Source organism: Fusarium verticillioides, chromosome 9 (assembly GCF_000149555.1).
Source record: "Fusarium verticillioides 7600 chromosome 9, whole genome shotgun sequence".
NCBI classification, from domain to species: Eukaryota; Fungi; Ascomycota; class Sordariomycetes; order Hypocreales; family Nectriaceae; genus Fusarium; species Fusarium verticillioides.
In genome coordinates this window covers 2,397,874-2,419,489 of record NC_031683.1, presented here as the reverse complement: position 1 = coordinate 2,419,489, position 21,616 = coordinate 2,397,874, and the positions used below count along the sequence as shown (strand labels likewise).

At 49.5% G+C, this 21,616-nt stretch overlaps 11 protein-coding genes across 11 annotated transcripts; 7 read left to right on the top strand and 4 right to left on the bottom strand.

Annotated features, from left to right (window-relative positions):
- Positions 1–82: 82 nt before the first annotated feature.
- FVEG_10104 (hypothetical protein) lies at positions 83–2,125 on the top strand. Its single transcript, XM_018899163.1, has one exon. The coding sequence runs from the start codon at positions 185–187 to the stop codon at positions 1,250–1,252; it is 1,068 nt and encodes a 355-aa protein (XP_018757178.1). The 5' UTR covers positions 83–184; the 3' UTR covers positions 1,253–2,125.
- A 177-nt stretch (positions 2,126–2,302) lies between these two features.
- Positions 2,303–3,682, bottom strand: FVEG_10105 (hypothetical protein; the record flags this gene model as incomplete). Its single annotated transcript, XM_018899164.1, has 1 exon — positions 2,303–3,682. One exon carries the CDS (start codon positions 3,680–3,682, stop codon positions 2,303–2,305), a length of 1,380 nt encoding a protein of 459 aa, XP_018757179.1.
- Positions 3,683–4,434: 752 nt separating this feature from the next.
- On the bottom strand, positions 4,435–6,220 carry FVEG_10106 (hypothetical protein; the record flags this gene model as incomplete). The annotated part of the gene is made up of 5 exons (XM_018899165.1): positions 4,435–5,037; positions 5,088–5,482; positions 5,538–5,654; positions 5,739–5,984; positions 6,067–6,220. The coding sequence occupies 5 exons, from the start codon at positions 6,218–6,220 to the stop codon at positions 4,435–4,437; spliced, it is 1,515 nt and encodes a 504-aa protein (XP_018757180.1).
- Positions 6,221–7,159: 939 nt separating this feature from the next.
- FVEG_10107 (hypothetical protein) lies at positions 7,160–8,803 on the top strand (the record flags this gene model as incomplete). Its single annotated transcript, XM_018899166.1, has 4 exons — positions 7,160–7,215; positions 7,270–7,691; positions 7,744–8,023; positions 8,071–8,803. The coding sequence occupies 4 exons, from the start codon at positions 7,160–7,162 to the stop codon at positions 8,801–8,803; spliced, it is 1,491 nt and encodes a 496-aa protein (XP_018757181.1).
- A 300-nt stretch (positions 8,804–9,103) lies between these two features.
- FVEG_10108 (threonine aldolase) lies at positions 9,104–10,165 on the top strand (the record flags this gene model as incomplete). Its single annotated transcript, XM_018899167.1, has 1 exon — positions 9,104–10,165. The coding sequence occupies one exon, from the start codon at positions 9,104–9,106 to the stop codon at positions 10,163–10,165; it is 1,062 nt and encodes a 353-aa protein (XP_018757182.1).
- A 438-nt stretch (positions 10,166–10,603) lies between these two features.
- Positions 10,604–11,904, top strand: FVEG_16723 (hypothetical protein). The gene is made up of 2 exons (XM_018905964.1): positions 10,604–10,660; positions 10,729–11,904. Exon 2 carries the CDS (start codon positions 10,747–10,749, stop codon positions 11,569–11,571), a length of 825 nt encoding a protein of 274 aa, XP_018757183.1. The 5' UTR covers positions 10,604–10,660; positions 10,729–10,746; the 3' UTR covers positions 11,572–11,904.
- Positions 11,905–12,978: 1,074 nt separating this feature from the next.
- Positions 12,979–15,763, top strand: FVEG_10109 (hypothetical protein). The gene is made up of 3 exons (XM_018899168.1): positions 12,979–13,650; positions 13,707–14,001; positions 14,052–15,763. The coding sequence occupies exons 1-3, from the start codon at positions 13,233–13,235 to the stop codon at positions 15,568–15,570; spliced, it is 2,232 nt and encodes a 743-aa protein (XP_018757184.1). The 5' UTR covers positions 12,979–13,232; the 3' UTR covers positions 15,571–15,763.
- Positions 15,764–15,803: 40 nt separating this feature from the next.
- FVEG_10110 (hypothetical protein) lies at positions 15,804–17,572 on the top strand. The gene is made up of 4 exons (XM_018899169.1): positions 15,804–16,247; positions 16,300–16,723; positions 16,769–17,231; positions 17,278–17,572. Exons 1-4 carry the CDS (start codon positions 15,991–15,993, stop codon positions 17,319–17,321), a joined length of 1,188 nt encoding a protein of 395 aa, XP_018757185.1. The 5' UTR covers positions 15,804–15,990; the 3' UTR covers positions 17,322–17,572.
- FVEG_10111 (hypothetical protein) lies at positions 17,338–19,409 on the bottom strand (the record flags this gene model as incomplete). Its single annotated transcript, XM_018899170.1, has 5 exons — positions 17,338–17,583; positions 17,633–17,754; positions 17,808–18,429; positions 18,537–18,961; positions 19,007–19,409. 5 exons carry the CDS (start codon positions 19,407–19,409, stop codon positions 17,413–17,415), a joined length of 1,743 nt encoding a protein of 580 aa, XP_018757186.1. The 3' UTR covers positions 17,338–17,412.
- Positions 19,410–20,029: 620 nt separating this feature from the next.
- Positions 20,030–21,139, top strand: FVEG_10112 (hypothetical protein). The gene is made up of 2 exons (XM_018899171.1): positions 20,030–20,296; positions 20,351–21,139. The coding sequence occupies exons 1-2, from the start codon at positions 20,168–20,170 to the stop codon at positions 20,984–20,986; spliced, it is 765 nt and encodes a 254-aa protein (XP_018757187.1). The 5' UTR covers positions 20,030–20,167; the 3' UTR covers positions 20,987–21,139.
- A 38-nt stretch (positions 21,140–21,177) lies between these two features.
- Positions 21,178–21,444, bottom strand: FVEG_10113 (hypothetical protein; the record flags this gene model as incomplete). The annotated part of the gene is made up of 2 exons (XM_018899172.1): positions 21,178–21,291; positions 21,337–21,444. 2 exons carry the CDS (start codon positions 21,442–21,444, stop codon positions 21,178–21,180), a joined length of 222 nt encoding a protein of 73 aa, XP_018757188.1.
- Between the last annotated feature and the right edge of the window lie 172 nt (positions 21,445–21,616).

Sequence of the window (21,616 nt, the reverse complement as noted above, 5' to 3'; positions counted from 1 at the left end):
GGTTGATCGCCAATCAGACCACCTCAGCCAAGACAACAGCACCTGATCATGTGCCACCAACACGTTGTCGTCAGCCATAACCCCAAAGATCAGCAATTCTATAAGATCTCACTATCGGACAGCTTGCAGTCTTAGGGCGCTATCCTTAAAGTTGACAATCAACGAAAGACAAACAATTACAGCCATGGCATCAAGTAGCACGCTCCCTCTCACCATGCGCGCCGCGCAATGGCGCTCAATCAAAGGCGGCATCGACAAGAATCTCACTTTCATCACCGACGCTAAACTACCCAGAAATAAATCACCGCTTCCGAAAGGACAAACCCTAGTCAGGGTCGCATACGCATCAGTCAATCATCTTGACTACAAAATTGCTGAAATGCCCCTCACGAACTTCATGTTCTCCAAACCCGTCACGCCTGGTCTTGACTTCTCTGGCACGATAGTCTCCACGACACTGGACGAGTTTCAGCCTGGCCAGAAAGTATTTGGAAGGACAGAGTTACCAACTGGTGGAACTCTTGCGGAGTATGTTGTTGTTGGCAGCAAGGCAATGGCAGCGTTACCGGATGGTGTTGAGCTTAGAGATGCGGCCTGTGTTGGGATCTGTGGGACGACGGCTTTGCAATGCATGTCACCATTCATGAAGGCGGACGATAGGGTCTTTATTAATGGTGGCAGTGGAGGGGTTGGTGTTTTCGCGATTCAGGTTGCGAAAGCTTTAGGATGTTCTCATATCACAGTCACTTGCTCCGCCTCCAACGCCGAGTTCTGCCGGAACCTTGGTGCCGATGAGACTATTGATTACAAGTCCGAAGACCCGACTGAAGTGCTCAAAAAGAAAGAAGATAAGTTCGATTTCATTCTCGACACGGTCTTCAATGATCCAGATCTTTATTGGCAGTCTCATCAGTATCTCAAACCCGAGGGGCAGTACGTCTGCGTCGGCCTGCCACCACGCTTTCAGACCTTCAAAGCCCTCCTCACGATCAATCTACTGCCGAGATGTCTGGGTGGTGGGAAGCGAAAGTTCAAGTATCACTCTGTGACGGCAAATAGGAAGGATTTTGGGCGGGTTGCGGAGTGGATAAAGGATGGGAAGGTGAAGGCTGTTATTGGGGAGGAATTTGGGTTGGAGGATGCGGGAAGGGCTTATGCCAGACTGAAAGAAGGTCGGACAAGAGGGAAGTTGGTCGTCCGTGTTGGAGGTGAAGTTGGTGCTAATGGACAAGGCATTGTTCAGGGAGGATGAAGGCCATGGAGTGACCTGACCAAGGTCAATCAAGCTGGACCTTCGAGAGACATAATTTCTTGGGTATGGCAGGATGATTAATGACGGAAAGATACTTCAAAGGGTTATCAGCACTCGTAATGGGATCTCCAATCCAGATTGAACAATATTTATTACTCAGGCGCCGATGTCACTAGAATTCACAGAGTTCACCTTTCAGGACAGTGAGGGCAATATAAGTGTCAGGAATTATCGATGAGCAACACCTGACCCTCCGCAAGCTCCTATTCGGACAATGAAAATGAACTCCAAGAAGCATTCCCTTTCACTATCAAGGGTGTGCTGGGCCCATTAGAAGACCAACGGTTATTTTCAGTCACCGGGGCTATCGCAATCTGAAAAGATGCTGAAGATTCCCGCTTCAAATCTATTGCTTGCTACATGGGTCAAGAAGAAGTGCTTGAGGTTAATGACACTATTTCAGAATCTCTGGCCTGATTGCTAGACAATCACTGTCCTATGGACATGCCATGTCGAACCGTCGATCAGCAATGGATGGAAGGTGATAGCTAAGGAAGATAGTGCTCATTAGGTCATCCTTCATGGCAATTATCCATCACGATATTGCCCTTTGGGTAGAAGGATTTGTTAAGGTTGTAGAAGAAGGCTGCCACTTTAGGTAGTAGGTGCGACCCTCATACCAGGATCAATACTTGACCCTAAGCGAGACTGATACTTAGTCAAGTATAGCCTAAGCTTGGGGAATCTTTGTTGAGTGTATTTCAGGATACTCTTCTGAACTCTTATGTGTTCTTGTTCCTTGGCGCCTCCCACATGAGATGAACTTGGTCTCTACCAAATTCAACTATATGACCTATTCTCAATAAACGAATTACATACTCAATTGGCAAACATGGTGGACACTGTCTTGCATGTAATGTCATTCTCAACTATTCCTACAGATATCGAAAGCTCTGAATATGGCTTGGCGTAACTCAAAGATCGCACCAACGACATTCTTTTCAGCTGGATTCAAAGCATATTCTACTTTGAACGAATGGCGGAACGCATCTACACAATCTTCCCATCCATCTCCTTGGATGAATTCTCACGACACCTCTGACGTCGCCAGCTGAACAGAACATGCGGCTTAGTCTTGATAGTTTCCCTCATTTTTTCCTCGCTACTATCCATCCAAGCATTCCCTGACGCAGCACTGACAGGATATAGGGGTGTTCCGTTAAGCAAGAAATGGTCAGCACCCCGGCGATCGAATGAAGCAGTGATGTCAAGATCAGTTGCAATCTGATCGCAGAAGGTCTCTAGCGGCAAGTCGTTGACATCACGACCAAATGGATTCTCGATCTCTTGTCCAATGAACAATAGACCAAAGATGATATATGCTGCAGTGATGGTAGCCGGGATAGCTATCCAGCCAAGAGGGCCGGTCAACTGGAACGGCAGCAGCATAACATACACAAACGTGATCTGACTAATGGCGATAGTATATGCGATCGGCAAGGGGGTATTGAGCACTCGATCACACCCGACTGCTACGTCGTTGAGCATGGTGATATGATTATACGCAACAGTTTGGTGGATGGCAACGGGTAGCTGCTTGTTTGCCACGAGACAGTCGACAGAGATGGCAAGATGGTTCAGTATCTCAAGCGGAAGATTTCCTTGGTGCTCTTCGGCTCTCTTGAGGTGCTTGCGGGGATCACTCTGCGCGAATGAGAGACCTAGATATTCACCAGCCACCTGTTTGAAGTTTGTGACTCTTCGCTTCGGCACGGCTGTTGTACGGCCTGAGAATGTGTCGAGGTGGGCGATGTAGGGTTGCATATCAGGTTGACTCGCACAATGCTCAAAGCGAAGCGTATGCTTCAGTGCGACGGCAAACCCAGCGATGAGCTTCAGCGCTCCAAGCTTCTTGATAAGCAGCTCTCTAGTATCTTGACCATCAGCACCAGTGTCCGCTGCATGGATCCAGATGATGCGTCCGAGGGTTTGCGAAGCAGTAGCCAACATTCCCCAGTAACGACGACCCTCGGCGTAGCGCTCGTAAGCAGTAGATGATCGAAAGGAAAGACTGAGACCGACGACGAAACCGAGAATAGTGAGAAGAACAGAGTTGACGCTGAGATCATGAACTTTCTTGGATATGACCGTGATAGCAGTGGACCAGCATGCGACGAGGAAAAGAGGGATAATGAGCGATGGCATGATTGAGCCGTGGAGTTGAAGGATGAGTGGCCATTTGGAATGGCCTCGGAGATCCCTGGGACCACTGAAGTAGTTGCTATCATTCATGCCATCTTGCACTGGAGGCGAAGGCGAGGGCAGGTACACCTGGTTTGGAGGAGTGTTAACGCCAGAGAAATCCTGTCTAGCCTGGACCTCTGGGAGTGGCTTCATCTCCACTGGAGTATTTCGACCTGCGTCCGACATGGTGAAAACGAAGCACGCAAGCAACAAGAGCGAATGATGCCTATAGATGAAAAGAGATAGCAGAATGGGTTATCGCAGAGAGGGCCTGTCCAGGTCTTATAAAGAAGTGAGGTTTCACCATAAAAAGTGAAGCTTCCCAAAAAGGCTCCATATTTCGAGCTGAACATTTAGTGCTGATGGGACTTCTGATGGTCCGACATTAGTGCTGAGAATATTGGCAATTGCCAACAAGCTTTGGCATAAGCATTCGCCAAGGCGGTCTGGCCCGCATACAAGCTTGAGAATTGATGCTTAGTTTGGTAGTGGTCTGTTTGGAATTACAATAATATCTGATGAATTGTCGTGTGTCGCTGACTTGGTGTTTTCAGCTTCTAATTTTAGCAAGACTCCCCAGACTTTGCTACGAGAGGTCAATACTTTTCTTAACACGGTGTTATTCTTCACTTTGACGTACGAACATAGCAACTGAGGCATTATTTGGACTTCTGCTGCTCACATGGTTTAGAAGAAGTTGGTTGGGTATCTAATCGTCAATGCCGTTTGGGTAGCAAGGCTCTTCCATATAGCCTTAGTCTGCACTGTCGAATTAATAGTAACGCTACATCCGCTACATCTATTACTCAATTACGTGAGCCTCTCAGATTTCTCCGTTATCTCCTAATTCGTTGATACTGTGTTGACCAATTTCCTACTAGCTACCTCGTTTCACAACTGACAGAGTTTCCTTCGACCCTTTCTGGCCCTCAACAATATCAAGACCCTTCACTAACACGCCGCACCTTAAACCGAAGTGGCTTCTTAGACTTCAAAGTCAAGCTCGGGTTTCTAAACTCCACCTCCTCGTCTCCAACACTCTCGATCCTGAAGTCTCTGATCAACCCAACCAACAGGACCTTCATATTTAGCAAAGCTAAAGCTTTTCCGGGACACATGCGAGGCCCATTTGAGAATGTCTCCATGGCATATGGGCTCAGAGCATCGGCGGAGAGACGATCCCATCGATCAGGAATGAAGGTCTCCACATCAGGACCCCAGATCTCGGGGTTCAGTTGCGTCATTGCGGGAACAAGCTGAACCGTTGTCCCTTTTGGGATCCTAACGCCTAATATTTCGATATCCTCTAGTGCTTCCCATGGTATGATAAGGGTGGGGGAGTATACGCGAAGAGCTTCTTTAACCACGTTATCGAGGTACGGCAGAACATCTATCGCTTTGGCGGTTGTGTCGTCATCGTTCAGACCCAGGATCTCGGCCCTCAACCGGTCTTGTGACTTCTGGTCTTTGGAAAGGGCGTAGATTGTCCAGAGGAGGGCACTGGCTGTAGTCTCATGTCCCGCCGCGATGACCTGCATAGTCTGTGGAACCGGTCAGTGATATATCGAGGAGTCGCAGGGCAGTCACGCACTATATCGATCAACTCATCCCGAGACAACTTCTGACTCTCAACAGAACTTGCTTCAATCATCCTTGTCAACAAGTCATCCGATAGTGTAGTATCTGTACCCAGCTCCTTTGCCCTTGCTACCTCAGATGTCCGCTGCTCGATCAGTTCTGTCATCATGCTCTTGAGAGCAGATTTGGCCTTGATAAAGTTCAGATTTGCAGATACAGGTAACCAACGGAGTGGGATGAAGGGGTTGATGAAGCTGATTATCTGGCCAGCAAGTGGCTGCGCCAGGATACCATTGTAGCATTGTTCAAATGATAAAGGCGAGGTCTTTGAGCGAAAGCGTCGAAGTTCTTTACCAACCAATGAGACGCCGATTATGTCAAGTGTCACTCTTGTAAACAGATCCTCGACTGGTTCGATTTTGTCAGATGATGATAGAGATGAGTTGACTGAGGGCATACGTACGTTCCAAGACACCGTTGCTGCTTCGTTGGATCGCAGCATCAATCTCACTGTTCAACTTGTGAGAGTAGGTCACAAAGGTCGGGAACAGTTTCCGAATACTCGGCCGAGACAGAGGTCCTATCGCAATGAGTATTCGTGATCATGATCCACGAAAGAAGGTCTTGCCTGCAGTAATGCGTCTCAACCGCTTGTGCTGGTCACCAACGCTGAAAAGCAGACCGACGCCCAGAAACTCTCCGACAAGTGTATGAAAGAACGCCGGTTTCGCGAAGCGATAAGCATTGGTTTGGAGGACCTCGCGACATGCTTCTATGTTGTTCACGAGGAGAACCTCCGAGTTGAGCCAAGAGAGACTGCGTATGAACGGTGCGTTCGGCCAACGCCGCATCCATTGGAGATAGAGATCATTTGGTCCTGATCCACGGAGGATGCGCAAGGCATGGCCGACTAAGAATTGGTGGTTCTTGTGAAGTCAGTATACTCAAGGCACTACAAGCTTGTAGGATATCTTGGGTCAGGGAAGACTCACTTTTGGTCCTGGAAGATGTCGCAACTGTAAGAATGATGGTCTTAGTAGGGTCTTGATGATGAAGTGTAGGCAAAGAGCAAGGATAACCAAAGTTACCGCTCGTACCAGCGAAATGCTCAATAGCCACATATTCGCTTCCCGATCCCCTCAGCATTAAAGAAACATAGTTTAAGATTCATCTCGTTTATGTTTCGCGATTATTACTTTCCACTTCTCGGCTGACAAATTTCTGACTGCTGATTTACTGCATATCGATGTAACCCGGCGGCCGCTCTCTCAGTCTGCAGCCCGCTTTTGGTTCTAGAATAGCCAATTGAGGGCATTTCACGTATCTATGCTCGGGATCTACAAATAGCTGCATATTGAACCCCCCAAAAGTAAGCGATATGCTCTGAAGCCATGCGACTTTGTTCACATTGAGCTGGACTTTAGGTGACCATATCACGGCTGAGCGTTAGAGGAGATATTAAGACAAACGTCTTAAGATCTTATTTACAAGAAAATCAGAATGTATCCTGTACAAAATCGGGGCTCGTGCAAGAAGAACCATGGTGATTTTTTATCTCAGATTTTCGGCATAGGACGATGAAGAGAAGGCAGTCGTCAATCAGAAAGTAGGTTGACCATCACATCTCCCAATTGAATACCTCAAGCTCACGTAAGAGACTCGACATGTTCCTCACGCCTCTTCTTCTCCTCGGCTTCTACGCCCTGCAGCTCGATCGCAGCATCAGCAATGCCCTGACAGATGAAAAGTTTTGGTGGGAGCCCGCGATTTCAAATATGTGTCGACTCACATTGGAGTATATTCCATCATTTTATAAGCCTAGCTTCTTTGTTACTTCAAGTCGAGGATGAACCACAGAATCATGGTATCAGCGACTTATTCCCCAACTCTAGAAACTTCAGTGGGGAATGCCCCCAACAACGGCCCAAACTCACCGTTCCTAACCGCAAAAGGCCGCTCCAAGCATTAACCTCCAATGAAGAAAGCCCCTCTCCACCTCCAACTCTCAAATGCCGGTCCCGGGTTTCGATCCAGATCCAAGCCCTGTCAAGCTGAGCGATCATCTGCACACCGAGACAAGACATCATGGACTCACCTCACCCAGAAGAAAAGAACGCCACCCTAACTGAACAAGAACGAAAGTACGTTCCCCCAAGCCACCGCAAATCTCTCCATCCTCGCTGACAAAAATGTAGAAAACTCCGCAATCGCTTATCGCAGCGAGCGTTTCGTCGCCGACAAGCAGAATGTATCCGCGAGCTTAAGAACCGCGTGAACGCGGACCAGCGATCTGACAGTGAGCGCGTGGAAGCGCTGCAGAAGGAGAATAAATTGCTGAGACAGCAGTTGATTGATGTTCAGACGAAGATGTCGCGAATGATGGCGTCGGTGCAGTTGTTGAGTGACTCGGTGGCTAAGACGCTTGATGATACTGCCAGTGGTGAGGTGGATGAGCGGCAGAGAGATGGTGAGAGAGAAAGAGATGAGCGGTTAAGTGGAAAGACTGGGAATGGCGATCGGAGTGTTGAAGAGTCGGCACTGCAATCAATTGACCTCGAGGCGTTTGATCCGTCGATTCTGGACTTTGATCCGTCGTTTTCATCATCGAGCGTCACTGGTAAGTATCAGCATTCCTTTTATGAAGCCAGGCTAATAGCGATTGATTGAAGCATCAACAGATAATGGCATCTCGTCAGAGCTCATCAACGTGTCCGGCACAAGCCCATTTTATTCTCAGATCCCGAATATCTGGAGCCATGAGTATCAGATGGGAATGCAACCTTATCTAACCGCCATCAACGCAACAGCCGAGTCGAGTCTAGTCCTTGGGAAAGATTACTCTTTTACCAATTCACCATTCTCAGATCACATTCAGCTACTTCAGCGAATGCTTAAGAATAAGCTCAATACGCTTGGATTCGTTCCAGAAGGCCATAATCCTGTGCAAAGGTATACATCCCCCTCGCTACATCTTCAAAGCTTCCTAACATCCGTAGTGTCTACCAACCGGTCCTCATGGTCTTATCCATGTTCAACAGCATGACCCGCCCAGACGTAATGGCATGGTACGCCAAAACACGCTTCTACCACATCATCGAGCTCACAGCCTGGCAACTGTACCCCTCCTCCGCAACCTTCAACAAACTCCATCCGCGCTACCGCCCTACACCAGCACAGCTCGAGAATCCTCACCCCGGCATCATCGACTGGATCCCCTTTGCCACAATTCGCGATCGTTTAATCCAACTACACTCTGCAAATCCCCACATCGACCAAATCTTCTGCGACGCTGTAACCGGCTACGTCGTCGAGGCGCTCATGTCAGATCTCGTCCTAGGCGCCCCGCAGATAACAGTCTACGTGCGTGTGACAGACCTCATCAACACCATGTCCTCCGCAACATCCGAGAGCGAAAACACAATCGCCATGCTTCCCGCCCCAGACATCTCAACGCTATTCTCATCGCCTGCATATGCCCGCGCCGCGTTTAACAAATTGAACATGGACAAGGGCGCGGGCTACTACAAGATCGACCCCGCATTCTTCGAAAAGTATCCTGAGCTCTGGGACCAAGCCAGCGATGTGACGGCGACGGGGATGCCGCTGAAGCCAAAGTATCAAAAGATCCTTACGTACCCGAAACCGCTCGACTCTTCGACTGTGGAGACTTATCGAAGCTTTATCGATTTTTCTCTTGACGCTGCGAATACGATATCAATGTCCCCGTGATGCAACCAACCGGGCCGGTTCTCGTTATCTTTTACAACTCCTCACATGATGCGATAAACGTGTGAGGGCGGCATTACTAGCGCATTTGGGCTTGGTAAAGTTTCGGGAAGCGTAATGGAATGTTGAGTAAACGACCCACCACGAGGGTTTGACTAACACGCCAGTTACTAACACCTCGATTCTGTGATTCATCTGTGGATCATCGAGTGGGGATGAACTCATCTATATAGAAATGCCAGAATTAGTGCAGCACCATCACAGCCAACATACACCTACACAATTTCTAATTCAATCATCAAAATGCCGTCTCAAATACCAACCTCAATTCCTCGCTATAGTTTCATGGACGATTATAGCGAGGGTGCACATCCCGCTCTTCTCAAAGCCTTGATCACCAGCAACACGACCCAAGAGACCGGCTACGGAGGCGATACGTACTGCGATCTCGCACGGGAGCGAATCCGTCGGCATCTCGGCCGCAACGACGTTGGCATATTCTTCGTGCCCAGCGGGACATCAGCCAATGCCATCTCCATCGCCGCCTGTCTCCGACCCCATGAAGCTGTCATCGCTGCTAGCTCCGGCCACATCGTGACAAGGGAGACAGGCGCAGTAGAAGCAAGCGGCCACAAAATCATCAACGTCACACCGCATAATGGAAAGCTTACGCCTTCGACGATCGAGCGTGCGCTAGATGATAATTGGCATTTTCCTCACATGGCGAAACCGCGACTGGTGTATATCTCCAACGCCACCGAGATCGGAACGATATACTCTCGCGCCGAACTCGCAGCTATAAAACAAGTCTGCGAAAAGAACGGCCTTATTCTCTTCCTCGACGGCGCTCGCATCGGCACCGCCCTCGCCTCCAAAGCAAACGACATGACCCTCTCCGATATTCTCGAACTCACAGATATCTTCTGGATAGGCGGCACCAAAAACGGCGCCCTCCTCGGTGAAGCCGTCGTCGTAAAAGACGCCCGCCTCTCTTCAGAATTCGAATTCTACGTCAAGCAGCACGGTTCCCTCCTCGCAAAAGGCCGCGTCATCGGCGCGCAATTTGCAGAGCTCTTCGAGGACGATCTGTACTTTGAACTAGCGCGCAAGGCGAATCTGGCTGCTGAGTCGTTGTCAAGCGGTATAGCGCAGGGAGGATTTTCAGTTTATGCTGCGACTGAGACGAATCAGGTCTTTGCCGTACTGCCGTTGAGTTTGATCAAGGTGCTGAAGGAGAGTTTTAGTTTTTATGTTTGGGAAAAGTGTGGTGATGATGAGGCTGTTATTAGATTGTTGACGACGTGGGCGACGGAGGCGGCGCAGGTTGAGAGGTTTGTGGAGATGGTGCATTCTTGGACTGGATAGAAGGAGTTGTGGATTTAAAAAAAAATAATGGATCTTAGTTTGAAAATAGTGTTTTATGAGTTTTTATGAAGTTTTAATATAGACTACCAACTAATCAAATCATCACATCGTACTTGCGTCCGGAAGTTGAAGAGAGGCAACAGTTTGATGTCTTGTAAACCAGAGCTTGGCAGCGTTGTACGTGGAACAATTATACGTGTTCGATCCTACATCTCTTCCATCAAGCGCTACCATAGTCTTCTGTCAATGATGCCCGCCGAATTACTTCCTCGTGGTGTGAATGAACTGGGTCATCTGTTGAGAAAAAGCTTGAAATGGGACTTTTCCTCTCAGTCCACTCATCGACGATAATTTCCACTTTTGCTGACCCTCACGGATACATATTTCGGCAATATATGTACCTTCTCAGCTGAAGATACAGTATTATCTGCGAATTTAGATGTCACAAGCCAACTGCATGAGGCCTCTTTCGGCTTCATGCCTGCTTAGTCACCAGTAAGCGACGAGAAGGATTCACGCCATTTGACCGCTCAACCGACATTAACCATTTTTCTTCTTATCAGTTCTCTCATATAACAATTATGGCAGCCGTAGATACATACCCTGACAGGGAATTCAGGTTTCTGAAGTATCTTGACGATGCCGATCAACACCAGGACTCGATAACCGTCAAGCGTTCCGCCTATTGGTGCTACTGCGGTCCGCTCCTTGAGCCTTCGAAGTCATCATTACCGGACAACTTGAATGACTTTGAGAGCCAAGTCTTTACTGGCTCTATTCGCTCGAGACTTGATCCTTTTCTGAACTATATCAAGAATGTTCTCCTGGACAAGGGGTTTAAGCATTATTTCCTCACTATACGCGCCACGACGCCGACACGCGAATTTGATCAACCGAGATGGCATACCGATGAACTCTTCTTCACCACAGACATACTCCCCGGCACGCGCCTAGGTCTCAAATCCCAACACCAAAAACATCATCAACCCACCGGAACGGACTTCAAGATCTGCACTACGCTTCTCGGCCCCTCAACGCTCTTCATACCTGGGTCCCATCAACTTCACGCACGCAAAGCACAAGAGTCCGCTCGTGACGCTGCAAGCACAGAACATGAGTGTGTGTCAATCCGCTGTGTTGGCTGTGCAGCTGCAGCAGATGCTGTGCGCGATGAACTAGCTACTGTGCTGGAACCTTTTGGTGCAGAAGCAGCAGAGATAGGTGAATGCTCTGTGTTTAAGGTTGGTAGAGAGTATGGAGCTATGCATTCTGAACCTTGTATGAGCGAGGGAGATGGTGGAAGGGTTTTCATTAATGTTGTGCCAGGGACGGAGGATGAGTTGAGAGTGCTGATGAGGAAATGGGGCATGGCATTCCCTAGACAATGGTGGGTTGGAGGGAGATGAATGCGAGACAAATAATGATATGCATATAGTGTATCTTCGCTTCTTGATACGTTAGAGCAAGGATCTTGTTGAGGGTTGGAGATTGTTGGTCTCATGGTCAACACGTGTCTTGCCGCATTGAGGCTTCACAGCATGGGCTCTGGTAGGACTGCAGGGTAGCACGGACACATGACAATTAAAGTTGAAAACCAGCCTCTGTCTATGTCTTGGTCTCACGTCGAAAGTTACTATCTCGTAAAATATCATGTTGGAGGATGTCTTGATGCAGAATTGCTTCAATAGCTGGGGTGATACAGAGAAATTATATCAACTGGTTACGTATTTTGGGCGACAAGAACCGAGTGTCGCGACCAGCATTTGACCCGCAGTGCTTTCATCAGCATCTCATTAGAGGCATCTCCGCGATAAACAAGATTTAATGTGTACTCGAAGTTCCTTGACGAGACGTCTGTTGATTTGTTTATAAATAATTAACATACGAGCCTCACAGATATGCCCTTGAGCTAATGCGGCTTTACCATTTCATGCTAAAAGCGCTCTCGGGATCGTCAGTTCGCCAACAGCCCCGCCATTTCCCGACCATCTCGGCCGAGCACAAACACCAACCAATCCCTCTACAGCAAGCCCGTCAATTGACAAACTGCGCTTACAGTGGTCTAACACCCTCCAATCCAACCCCGTTCATTTCCCTCCATCCAACTCGCTGATCTCAATCAAACCTCCAGCAATAACCTTTTCCCGCACCAGTAACTCAACGGCGCACCACAGATTGTGGCTTGCATCGACAGGGTGACATCTCGTCAAAGCTTGCGGGAAAAGGTCGACGTGGCGCTGCACGCCGTTTTTGCACAGCGGGTACGCCAACAAATCTGTCGTGAGCTTATTCCCAACCTCTACTGTGAACCCTAAGGCAAGACAAACACGGGATCCGAGGTGTCAATGTCTCGGGACGCGTTTAATTCAGGGAAAGCTGCTCATCCCTTCCCGTGCGCTGTTTCAAACTCAAGATCGGTGGGATCTGGAAATAACAAGACCCCGTATTCAATCAACTGTGTGTTCCATACGACGGCGGGGGGGATAGCTAATCTCACAATGGCAAGGCGCTAAGCCCGCACCAACTGCGGAGCTGACGTGACCCCTAACGAGGGAACAGCGCATAAGGGAGTCTCGTATTTATCACTTCTGCAGATAAAACAACCCTTCAGCTGAGAGATTGACAAAGGGCGCTTTGTATATACCCACAAAGATATTAAATATTTAATCCTTTATCTTTCTCTATTTCCCCTCTTTTTTGCTTTCCACGTCATCTTAACTTGAGAATCCGCTTCTAATGACCTGGCGCTACACGAGGCCCCCCCTCCCTCCTTAGCGCCAGGCACAGATCATCCAAGACAAGGCCCCTTAGCTCTGCATACTGCAGTGCATCTGCAGCTTGGGTTTTATATAGAAACAGCACCAACACAGAAAATTCCCGCCCTCTCCATTTTTAGTTCTTCCAACCTCTCTTCCAATTCACCATCTTCTTTGGTGGTTATAATTGTTTCGTTTCCCCGGTCACTCTCTACGCCGGGTTAACAAATTCCCATCTTATTTCCTTCCCCTGTCTCTTTTTTCTTTCTCTCTATTCCCGATTAACAAAACGTCTCAATTGATTTGCTGAGATGTTGTCCGCTCTTTTCCTCGCCTTCGCGGCCCCCGCGCTGGCTCACGCTGTCGCTCCCGCTGAAGATGGCCTTATCCGCTTCCCCCTCAAGGTTTCCACCGGCGCACCCGTCGTAAAAGGCGTAACCAAGCGCCAGAACGAAGTCGCCCTCGAGAGCCAGCAGAACGGTTTCTTCTACAGCATAGACGTTGAGCTCGGGACCCCAGGGCAGAAAGTCACCGTCAATCTGGACACGGGCTCCGCAGAGCTCTGGGTCAACCCCGTGTGCTCCAAGGCGCAGCAGCCCGCGTTTTGCGAATCCTTTGGTCATTTCGGCGAGAGTAGCACTTGGGTTAACCTCAACACTACTGGTGGTGTCGTCTACGGCACTGGGTATGCTTATTGGAACTATGGCTACGACCATGTTGTCGTTGGATGTGAGACTAGCATTCCTCGCTGAGACATGGGGGGTTTTTGTGCTGACGAGATTTAGCTGCAAATATTCGTAACCAAGTTTTCGGTGTCGCATACGATAGTTCTTTTACCAGCGTTGGTATCATGGGCGCTGCGCCTGATCTGAATGGTTGGGATGCGCCGTACCCCCTCGTGATTGACAGCATGGTCAAGCAGGGCCTCATCAAGAGCCGCGCATTGAGTCTCGACATTCGCACCCTCGATAGCGATCGCGGCGCCGTCATCTTTGGTGGTCTCGACACCAAGAAATACACCGGTCGTCTTGAGAAGCGCCCCATCATCCCCGCCGAGTCCTCCCCCGATGGTCTCACCCGGTAAGTCCCCCCGCGCTCAATTGAAACAAGCGCCCGTCTAACAATCGTAGTTACTGGGTCCACCTCGACGGCATCAGCATCATCCAAGACGACGGCTCCGAAGACGCAATCTTCTCCCAGACAAACGGCCAGCCCGTCCTCCTCGACAGCGGATACACCGTCAGCGCCCTCCCCGGCGCCATCTTCAACAAGATCGTCGCAGCCTTCCCCACCGCCCAGCGAACCCCCGGCGCCTACGTCGACGTCGACTGCTCCGTCGCCGACCTCAAGGGCACCGTCGACTTTAAGTTCGGCAACACCGTCATCAAGGTCCCCTACGCAGACTTTATCTGGCACAACGACGACCGCTGCGTTCTCGGCGTCTTCCAGGACGATGAGTTCCCCGTTCTCGGCGACACTTTCCTCCGCGCTGCCTACGTCGTGTACGATTGGGATAACAGGAATGTCTGGCTCGCTAACAACGAGGACTGCGGTACTAACCTCGTCGCTATCGGTACTGGTCCCAATGCCGTGCCTGACTTGGTTGGTGAGTGCGGCTCTGACTCTACCACCACGTCTGGAGCTCCTACTTCCACCGAGACTGCTTCTGAGTCTGTCACCGAGTCTGTTTCTTCTGCTGAGACGACCGCCGATACTACCCTTTCCTTCTCTACTACTCGTTACTCCAACACTACTTTCACAACCTCCAAGCCCAATGCAACCTCTACTGGCGGATCTGGCAACACTTATGTTCTCCCTACTACCTCTGCTCCCTCTACAACCATCACTTCCACCGTCACAACCAGCAAGGTCTACACGGTCACTGCCTGCCCTCCCAGCGTCACCGACTGCCCCGTCGGCCATGTCACCACCGAGATCATCACTTCTCTCACAACATACTGCCCTGGCTCCGAGGCTACAGGCGTTGCTCCTCAACCCACCAAGGGTCCCGTCAAATCGACCCTCACATCGACACGCGTGTATACCATTACATCCTGCCCTGGTTCCGGCTCCTGCAACAAGGGCGACGTCACCACCGGGATCGTGCACAACACGCAGATCATCAACCCCGAGCAACCCACCGGCGTGTTCACCATCCCCGAAGCTATCCACTGTGGCTTTGGAAACTTTGGCTGCAAGGAGGCTACCACCAAGGGATACCGCACCGTCACCATCACATCGGTCGTCAAGGCGCCCAAGCCCACTCCTATTCCCGGCCACTGCACCACCTGCGGACCTCCTGGTTCTAACCATCACAACAACGGTACTTTCACAGGCCACTACACCAAGCCAGGCTATGAGCAACCCACCAAGGGCCACGCTACACAGGACTACCCTGAGCCCACTGGCACCGCTTCTAAGCCTACCGGCGGCAACCCTCTCGAGGAGCTTCACACCTACGAGCCCACTCACGTCTACGCGCAGCCCCCCAACACCGTCGCCACCGTCGTCAAGCCAACAGGCACACCCGCTGACTCAACACCTTCGGAGCCAACGGGCACCAGCCCTGCGATCGTCAACGGGGCGAGCGCGTGGAACGTCCCAGCGCTTGCGGCGTTTATCGTCGGCGCATTTGTGGCAGCTCTGTAAAAAGGATATAATGGATGAGAGGCATTTAATACTTATTTAATAAGGTGAAGCGTAGATACTTTTTTGCGATGGTAGATATGGGATGATAATTATTCCCTTTCATTTTGTATCTTGCTTCTAGAAGCGTATTATTCTTAGATTGGATATTTACATCGATTGGATGTATTTATACGACATTGACTTTTTATGACAGCCTTGATTGATTTGGTGATGTGATACTTGGTTGATGAACTGGGACGAATTGATGCTGAATTGAAGATGTGACTCTAATGCATCCACGACTCTTCCAAAACCGTCGGCTTGCATTCATCCGACCATGACAGCAGCGGTTATTTGACTTGGCCAGGATGCGCATCCTTCATCCAACCACGTTCTAATTTTATTTTCTCGTCTCAAATCATCATAGCCAACGTTCACAAGATGGCCATCTTCACCAAAATCAGCATCGCAGCCACCGCCCTCCTCGCGATCCTCTTCCAGATCTACCTCAAAGAAGCAATATGGCTTGGTTTCGGCATAAACAGAACCATCCAACCGCTCAGTGACTTCCCCTACCAATGCCGTAAAATCGTGCATCATCGGCTGGAAGCTTGCGAGGACATGTACTTATCACAATCCACGCGCCAATTGTTCCTCGCGTGCTCGGATCCATTTGCACGAGGGCAATGGCAGCCAAAGTTTGTTAGCCTTTATCCAGCTTAAATTTCCAGTGTATTGATGATCGTGTAGTGTTGGGTATCGCAATGTTTCGGGTCGATCGCAGCGCGACGCTATCGTTGCGCTGGATATCGATAAGCCAGCTGATAACGGCTTTGAGTTCCGAACGCTGAAAACACCCGATTTCGAGGGTACAGCTGGTGATGGACTGAGCAACCTCGCTGGTTTCTCTGGCGTGGAGCAAGGCAATGGCGATATTGATTTATTTCTCGTCAATTTGCGACCTTCGATCGACGCAGACGGAAAATTGGTAGATCAATACTTTCATGGTGGAAACGCGACTATCGAGCACTTTGCTACTGGCCCCCAAGCCACGGAGATGAAGCATGTTCGGACCTATGCTAACCATGGAATTGCCACTCCAAACCGTGTTGCGGCGATGAATGATAAATCGTTTTATATCAGCAATGATCACGGCCCCTATAAATTCGGCTGGGTAAAGAATCCAATGCCTATTTTATAGCTCATACTAACAAGACAGCGGCATCATTTGTCCATGATTCTAGGCTTCTCCGACGTAACCTTCTGCGATACTCAATCCTGCAAAACGGTTGCACCAAACCTCCAATTCCCAAACGGTCTCGCCATAAAAGACAACATCCTCTACCTCCCAGACTCCATAACAGGTCGTTTATACATCTACCGCATCCTTCCCAACAAAGACCTAGAAAAGATTAACGAAGTCAACCTAGGCTATGGAGTTGATAATGCATCGATCGATGAGAATGATGATATCTGGATCGCTGCATTTCCTATAGGCGTTGAGATCTTCAAAGCGTATGATGACCCGTACAGTGCTCATCCGCCTAGTGCTGTGTTGAGAGTTAGGAGAGTTGAGGGGGAGTATGCTGTTGAGAAAGTGCTTGAGGATGCGGAGGGAGAAGTTTTGCCCGCTGCTACGACGGTTGTGCATGATGTCAAGACCGGAAGGCTTTTCTTGAGCAGTAAGTTATGTAAATATCTACTAATGGCATTGCTAATTTCTTTTAGGCGTCATTTCACCGTTCATCGCTGTTTGCGAACCAAAGTTGTAGACATAAGCTATTGCTGGCCATATACATAGTTCATCGGCATCAACTCAACTCCACTCAGTTTGCAGCCCTTGCCGATGTTCTTATCGCAGACTCATTTGACTCGGCACAGACGGCCATTATCGATCTGTTGCCACTTCTCACTTCCGACACAAGGGAAGCACCATAAAACGTCACCAGGATCAATGCTCCCCTTGATCGATAAAAGTTTCTCGTATTTCTTGCCCCAAAAGGCATGCTGCCAGTCTGGCTCGAAAGGAAGAGCCTAGTGCATGTTAATCAAGCATTATATCTAGTAGTGTAGAAAGTCTTACCTCGTTGATATAAGCACCTGTATCTGGGGACAGTTTGCGGAATGGCTCCATGGAGGCATTCAACCTCTTGACGGCCTCAGCTTCAGAAGTCTTGTTGAAAGGCTCAAAGGACTCTCCAGATACTGATATACTGGTCAGTAAAGTTCAAGGTGAAAGCCAAGGTTCTTCAACTTACTCGCGTGAATATAACTTTCCCTCCATCCCGGGTTGACAGCTGTACTCCCCCCTCTAGGCTTCGCATCCCTAACACCCTTCCCAGCGATCAAATGAACCGTCAACCCCCCGGCAGCATCTAAACTCTCCTCCAACGCCCCCTTAAACTTCTTATCACCCACCGCCTCCCTCCCCAACAATCTCGAAGCAAGATACAGCGTCACCCCCGCAGCGCCCTGATCAAAATAAACATCATACCACTCCAAGAACGAGCCATACTCTTCCCTCGTAGCACTAAACTGCACAGCCCCCGGCCACCGCTTCTGAATAGTATCATTAATCGGCTTGAACAGCTTGAGAATGTAATCTGGGTCATCAACGTCCTGTGCCGCAAAGACACCTTGAATGCCCGCTACTTGGTCAGTGCCGCCGGCGGGGTTGGGTGTTTGGGGGCTGAGGTTTGTATAGCCTGAAAGACCGGCGTCGGATAAAGAGGGGAATTGGGAGAGGATGTAGGCGAGGAGGTCGTATTTGAAGGGTGCGGCGGCGGATGTTCCGATTGTGAAGGCTGATGCGGTGATTTTGGGGGTTTTGTAGACTTTCATGGTTATAGATGTGAGAATGCCAAAGGTTGAGCCGCCGCCCTATATTGTTAGTATAATGGGTAGTAAGAATGAGTAGTAAGAATGAGTGGTATAAATGGGTGGTAAATGGGTAGTATAGATGGGTAGTTGAATGGTAGCTGACTTACTCCTCGCATTGCCCAGAAGAGGTCGGGATGGCTATCTTCATTAACAGTCAGAACCTTCCCAGATGGCGTGACCATTGTCATCTGGAGGACCTGATCAACTGCAAGACCATGTTTAGTTGATAGGAGTGAATGACCACCGCCGGTGACGTAGCCTCCGAGACCGACAGTCTTTCCGCCGCCGCCAACGACTACACGGCCAAACTTATCCAGCATGGTGTAGAGGTCATACATCTGGGTTCCCGCACCGGTAGTAACAGCATCCCCGGTAATGACGGTCTTGGAGTTGTAAAGTTTAAAGGCGCCTTTGTGGTAGGTTATGTCCTTGAGATGGTGCGTCCAGAGGGAGAGAGAACCTGGGGCAATGGAGCGGCCCATGTAGTCATGGCCAGTGTTTTTGACAATGAGTCTGACGTTGTTCTTCCGAGCTATCATTCATTAGCAAAGCTCTGGGTAAATCGTGGAATACTTACCAAAGTCGACTCCAATCTTGATATCCTCCGCCTTGGTAACATTAACAACATAAGCAGGATATCCACTTGCACTACACGGATAACTCTCATCCGGAAGACACGTCCAGTTCGAATACTGATCATAAATAAGCGAGACAGGATCCTGCGTGTGAAGATCATAATGCTTCCATGCCTCGGCGATCTTGGGGCAAGTATCTTTGTCATAAGTCGGCCAGCCTTTGTGACAAACAGCCCCAGGGGGAACAGGCGCAAAGAGTCTCCCGTCTAAAGTATCATTAAGACGAGACCACGCCTTGTGCGAAGGCCAGTCAGACGACCCAGGGTAGGCCTTGCAAGTCTTGGGCACAGAGCCAGCAAGAACAGAAGGTATGAGAAAAGCGATGAAATTATAGAGACGAGTCATTGTGTGCGATGCACTGAACTAAGATGCTTTGAACAGGAACAATACTTGGGGTAATTGCTCGCAGGTTTATATAGGCAGAATATCTGAAATGGCCCCCATCTTGGCATCACGAACACGGTCTCAACGAGGGATCATGTCCCGAGACTAAAACAGCATTTCTGCGGCGTCGACGTCAACGCGTATTAGTCGGGTTTGGTTTCTGTAGCTCAGCCCTGCCAAGAGGGGTATTTTGTGGAGGTGGGCTTGGATGGGGGATCATGATGCGAGATACGGGGCTTGAAACTGTCATGTTTTGTGGAGGGAGCGGTTGGTCCGTGGGTGAGAGGATCATTTGTGTTTTTGGTCAATTCAGTAATGTACTGTGTAGTGTCGCATGCCAGTGATTAAACAAACGAGACATTTCACCAACACTCTATGTACGTCAATATTCTTCACATAATTATTACAACTGAATGAGCCTTTTACTAATGCACAATCGCAAAGACCACTCACTGCTCAATCCACTCCCGAAGTGCCGAGATCAAGAAAAAAACAACTCATTCCAACCCCTGTCCCCTCTCGCCATATCATCCCCAAAACAGCCTAATGCCATGCCCGTAATCAATGCTTAATCTCAATCCAGTAAAGATCAGGTCCAATTCCCTCCCCCCAGACCCCTAATACTCCCCCCGTTTCCTCGCGTGGCTGTCGCAAAAGAAAATGCCTTCAATCACACTCATTCCTCTCGCCCTACGTCAGGCGTGTTCACTCCCTCAAAAATGCTGCGGCTCTCGCTGCTCGTCCACTCCTTCGTCGCTCTATCCTACGCGCGCAACTCAGACGGCGGCACGGTTTGGGCGACGCCGCATGATAGTTACTCCTCGTCAATTGGCGTCCCCGGGTGCAAAGTACGCGACATTAAACCCATCGCTTCGTCCATTCAATCGGGCTAATATCACCAGGTCAATACGAATCGCATCGCCTACTGGCCGTATTCGGTCGACTGCAACAACATCTGCATCGCGCTCACGTACCAGGACCGCACCGTGCACCTCCTCCGCGTGGATCAATCACAGGGTGCCTACGACGTTAGCTACGATGCGTGGAATTACCTCTACACAGGCTACTCTGCCACCGACAAGCCCACGGCCGGCGGTCCCGTCGAGATGACATACTCCAACGTCGACGCATCCAAGTGCTCCGATTTAATACATACAAAGAAGAGCAGGCTCCCGCTTAGCGCAGCGAATAGCATGAACTTTTTGACATCGTGCCTCGATCGGAATGAGAGTACGTGGGTGGGCGATAATTACGTGCTTTATAATATTCTGGACTCGATATGTACGCTTGGACACGATGAGACGTGTGAGTTGGATTATCCGGCGCAGAACCAGGCCAAGTGTCCGCATACGATGGGCGTGCCGGATGAGTTGAAGGGGGAGGCGGTTGTTAATATTCGGTATCCTAGTGGAGAGAAGGTGAGTGCTGCTGATGGGAAGCCAGTGGATGAGGACGGCGCGATGGGGTTGAATAGCCCAGGTGGTATGATGTTGGCGATTGTCGTTTTGTTTTCGGCGCGTCTTGTTCTTGGGATGTGATGCGTGTTGCTGATGATGGCGGAGGATGATAATGTCAAGATACCCCTAGTGTTTTGTTTTATACCCTTTCAATTGAGTAATTAATTCCGCATCGCCGATAAATAACTTAGGATCAATTAATGTAACAATTTGGTATTAACACCAACATAAGAAAGTATTCCCATCGTCAAGTACCTTGGTTGTCGCAGCATTTATTTGCCCAGATTCAGCGCCTCTTTAACCTTGCCCATCGCCGACTGCTTTTTTTGCTCTCCCTCCTCACTTGGCCCAACATCATCCTGACACAGCGCATCTTTTCCGTGCATCTATTACTTATTAGTAAATGCATTCAATTCATCACAGCGACCTACCTTTTGCTCTTCTACCTCGGCCTGGTGCATGATGTCGTGGACCTCTTCGGCCGTCTCATCATTGAGACCAGTTGGGGCCTTTGGGCCAGAATGTCTTCTCTCCGACATGATTTTCTTGTCTTGCTGTATTGTGATATGTTTAATTCTTCTCTTGGTGTTTAGTTCAAGTCTGGAGCGGCAATACGGTGCTGGGATGGCAGCTTCATATAACTCCCGCTCTCGTCCCTCGTGTCATCATCGCCCATACCTCACGATGATATGATGCTGAGCAACGTCATGT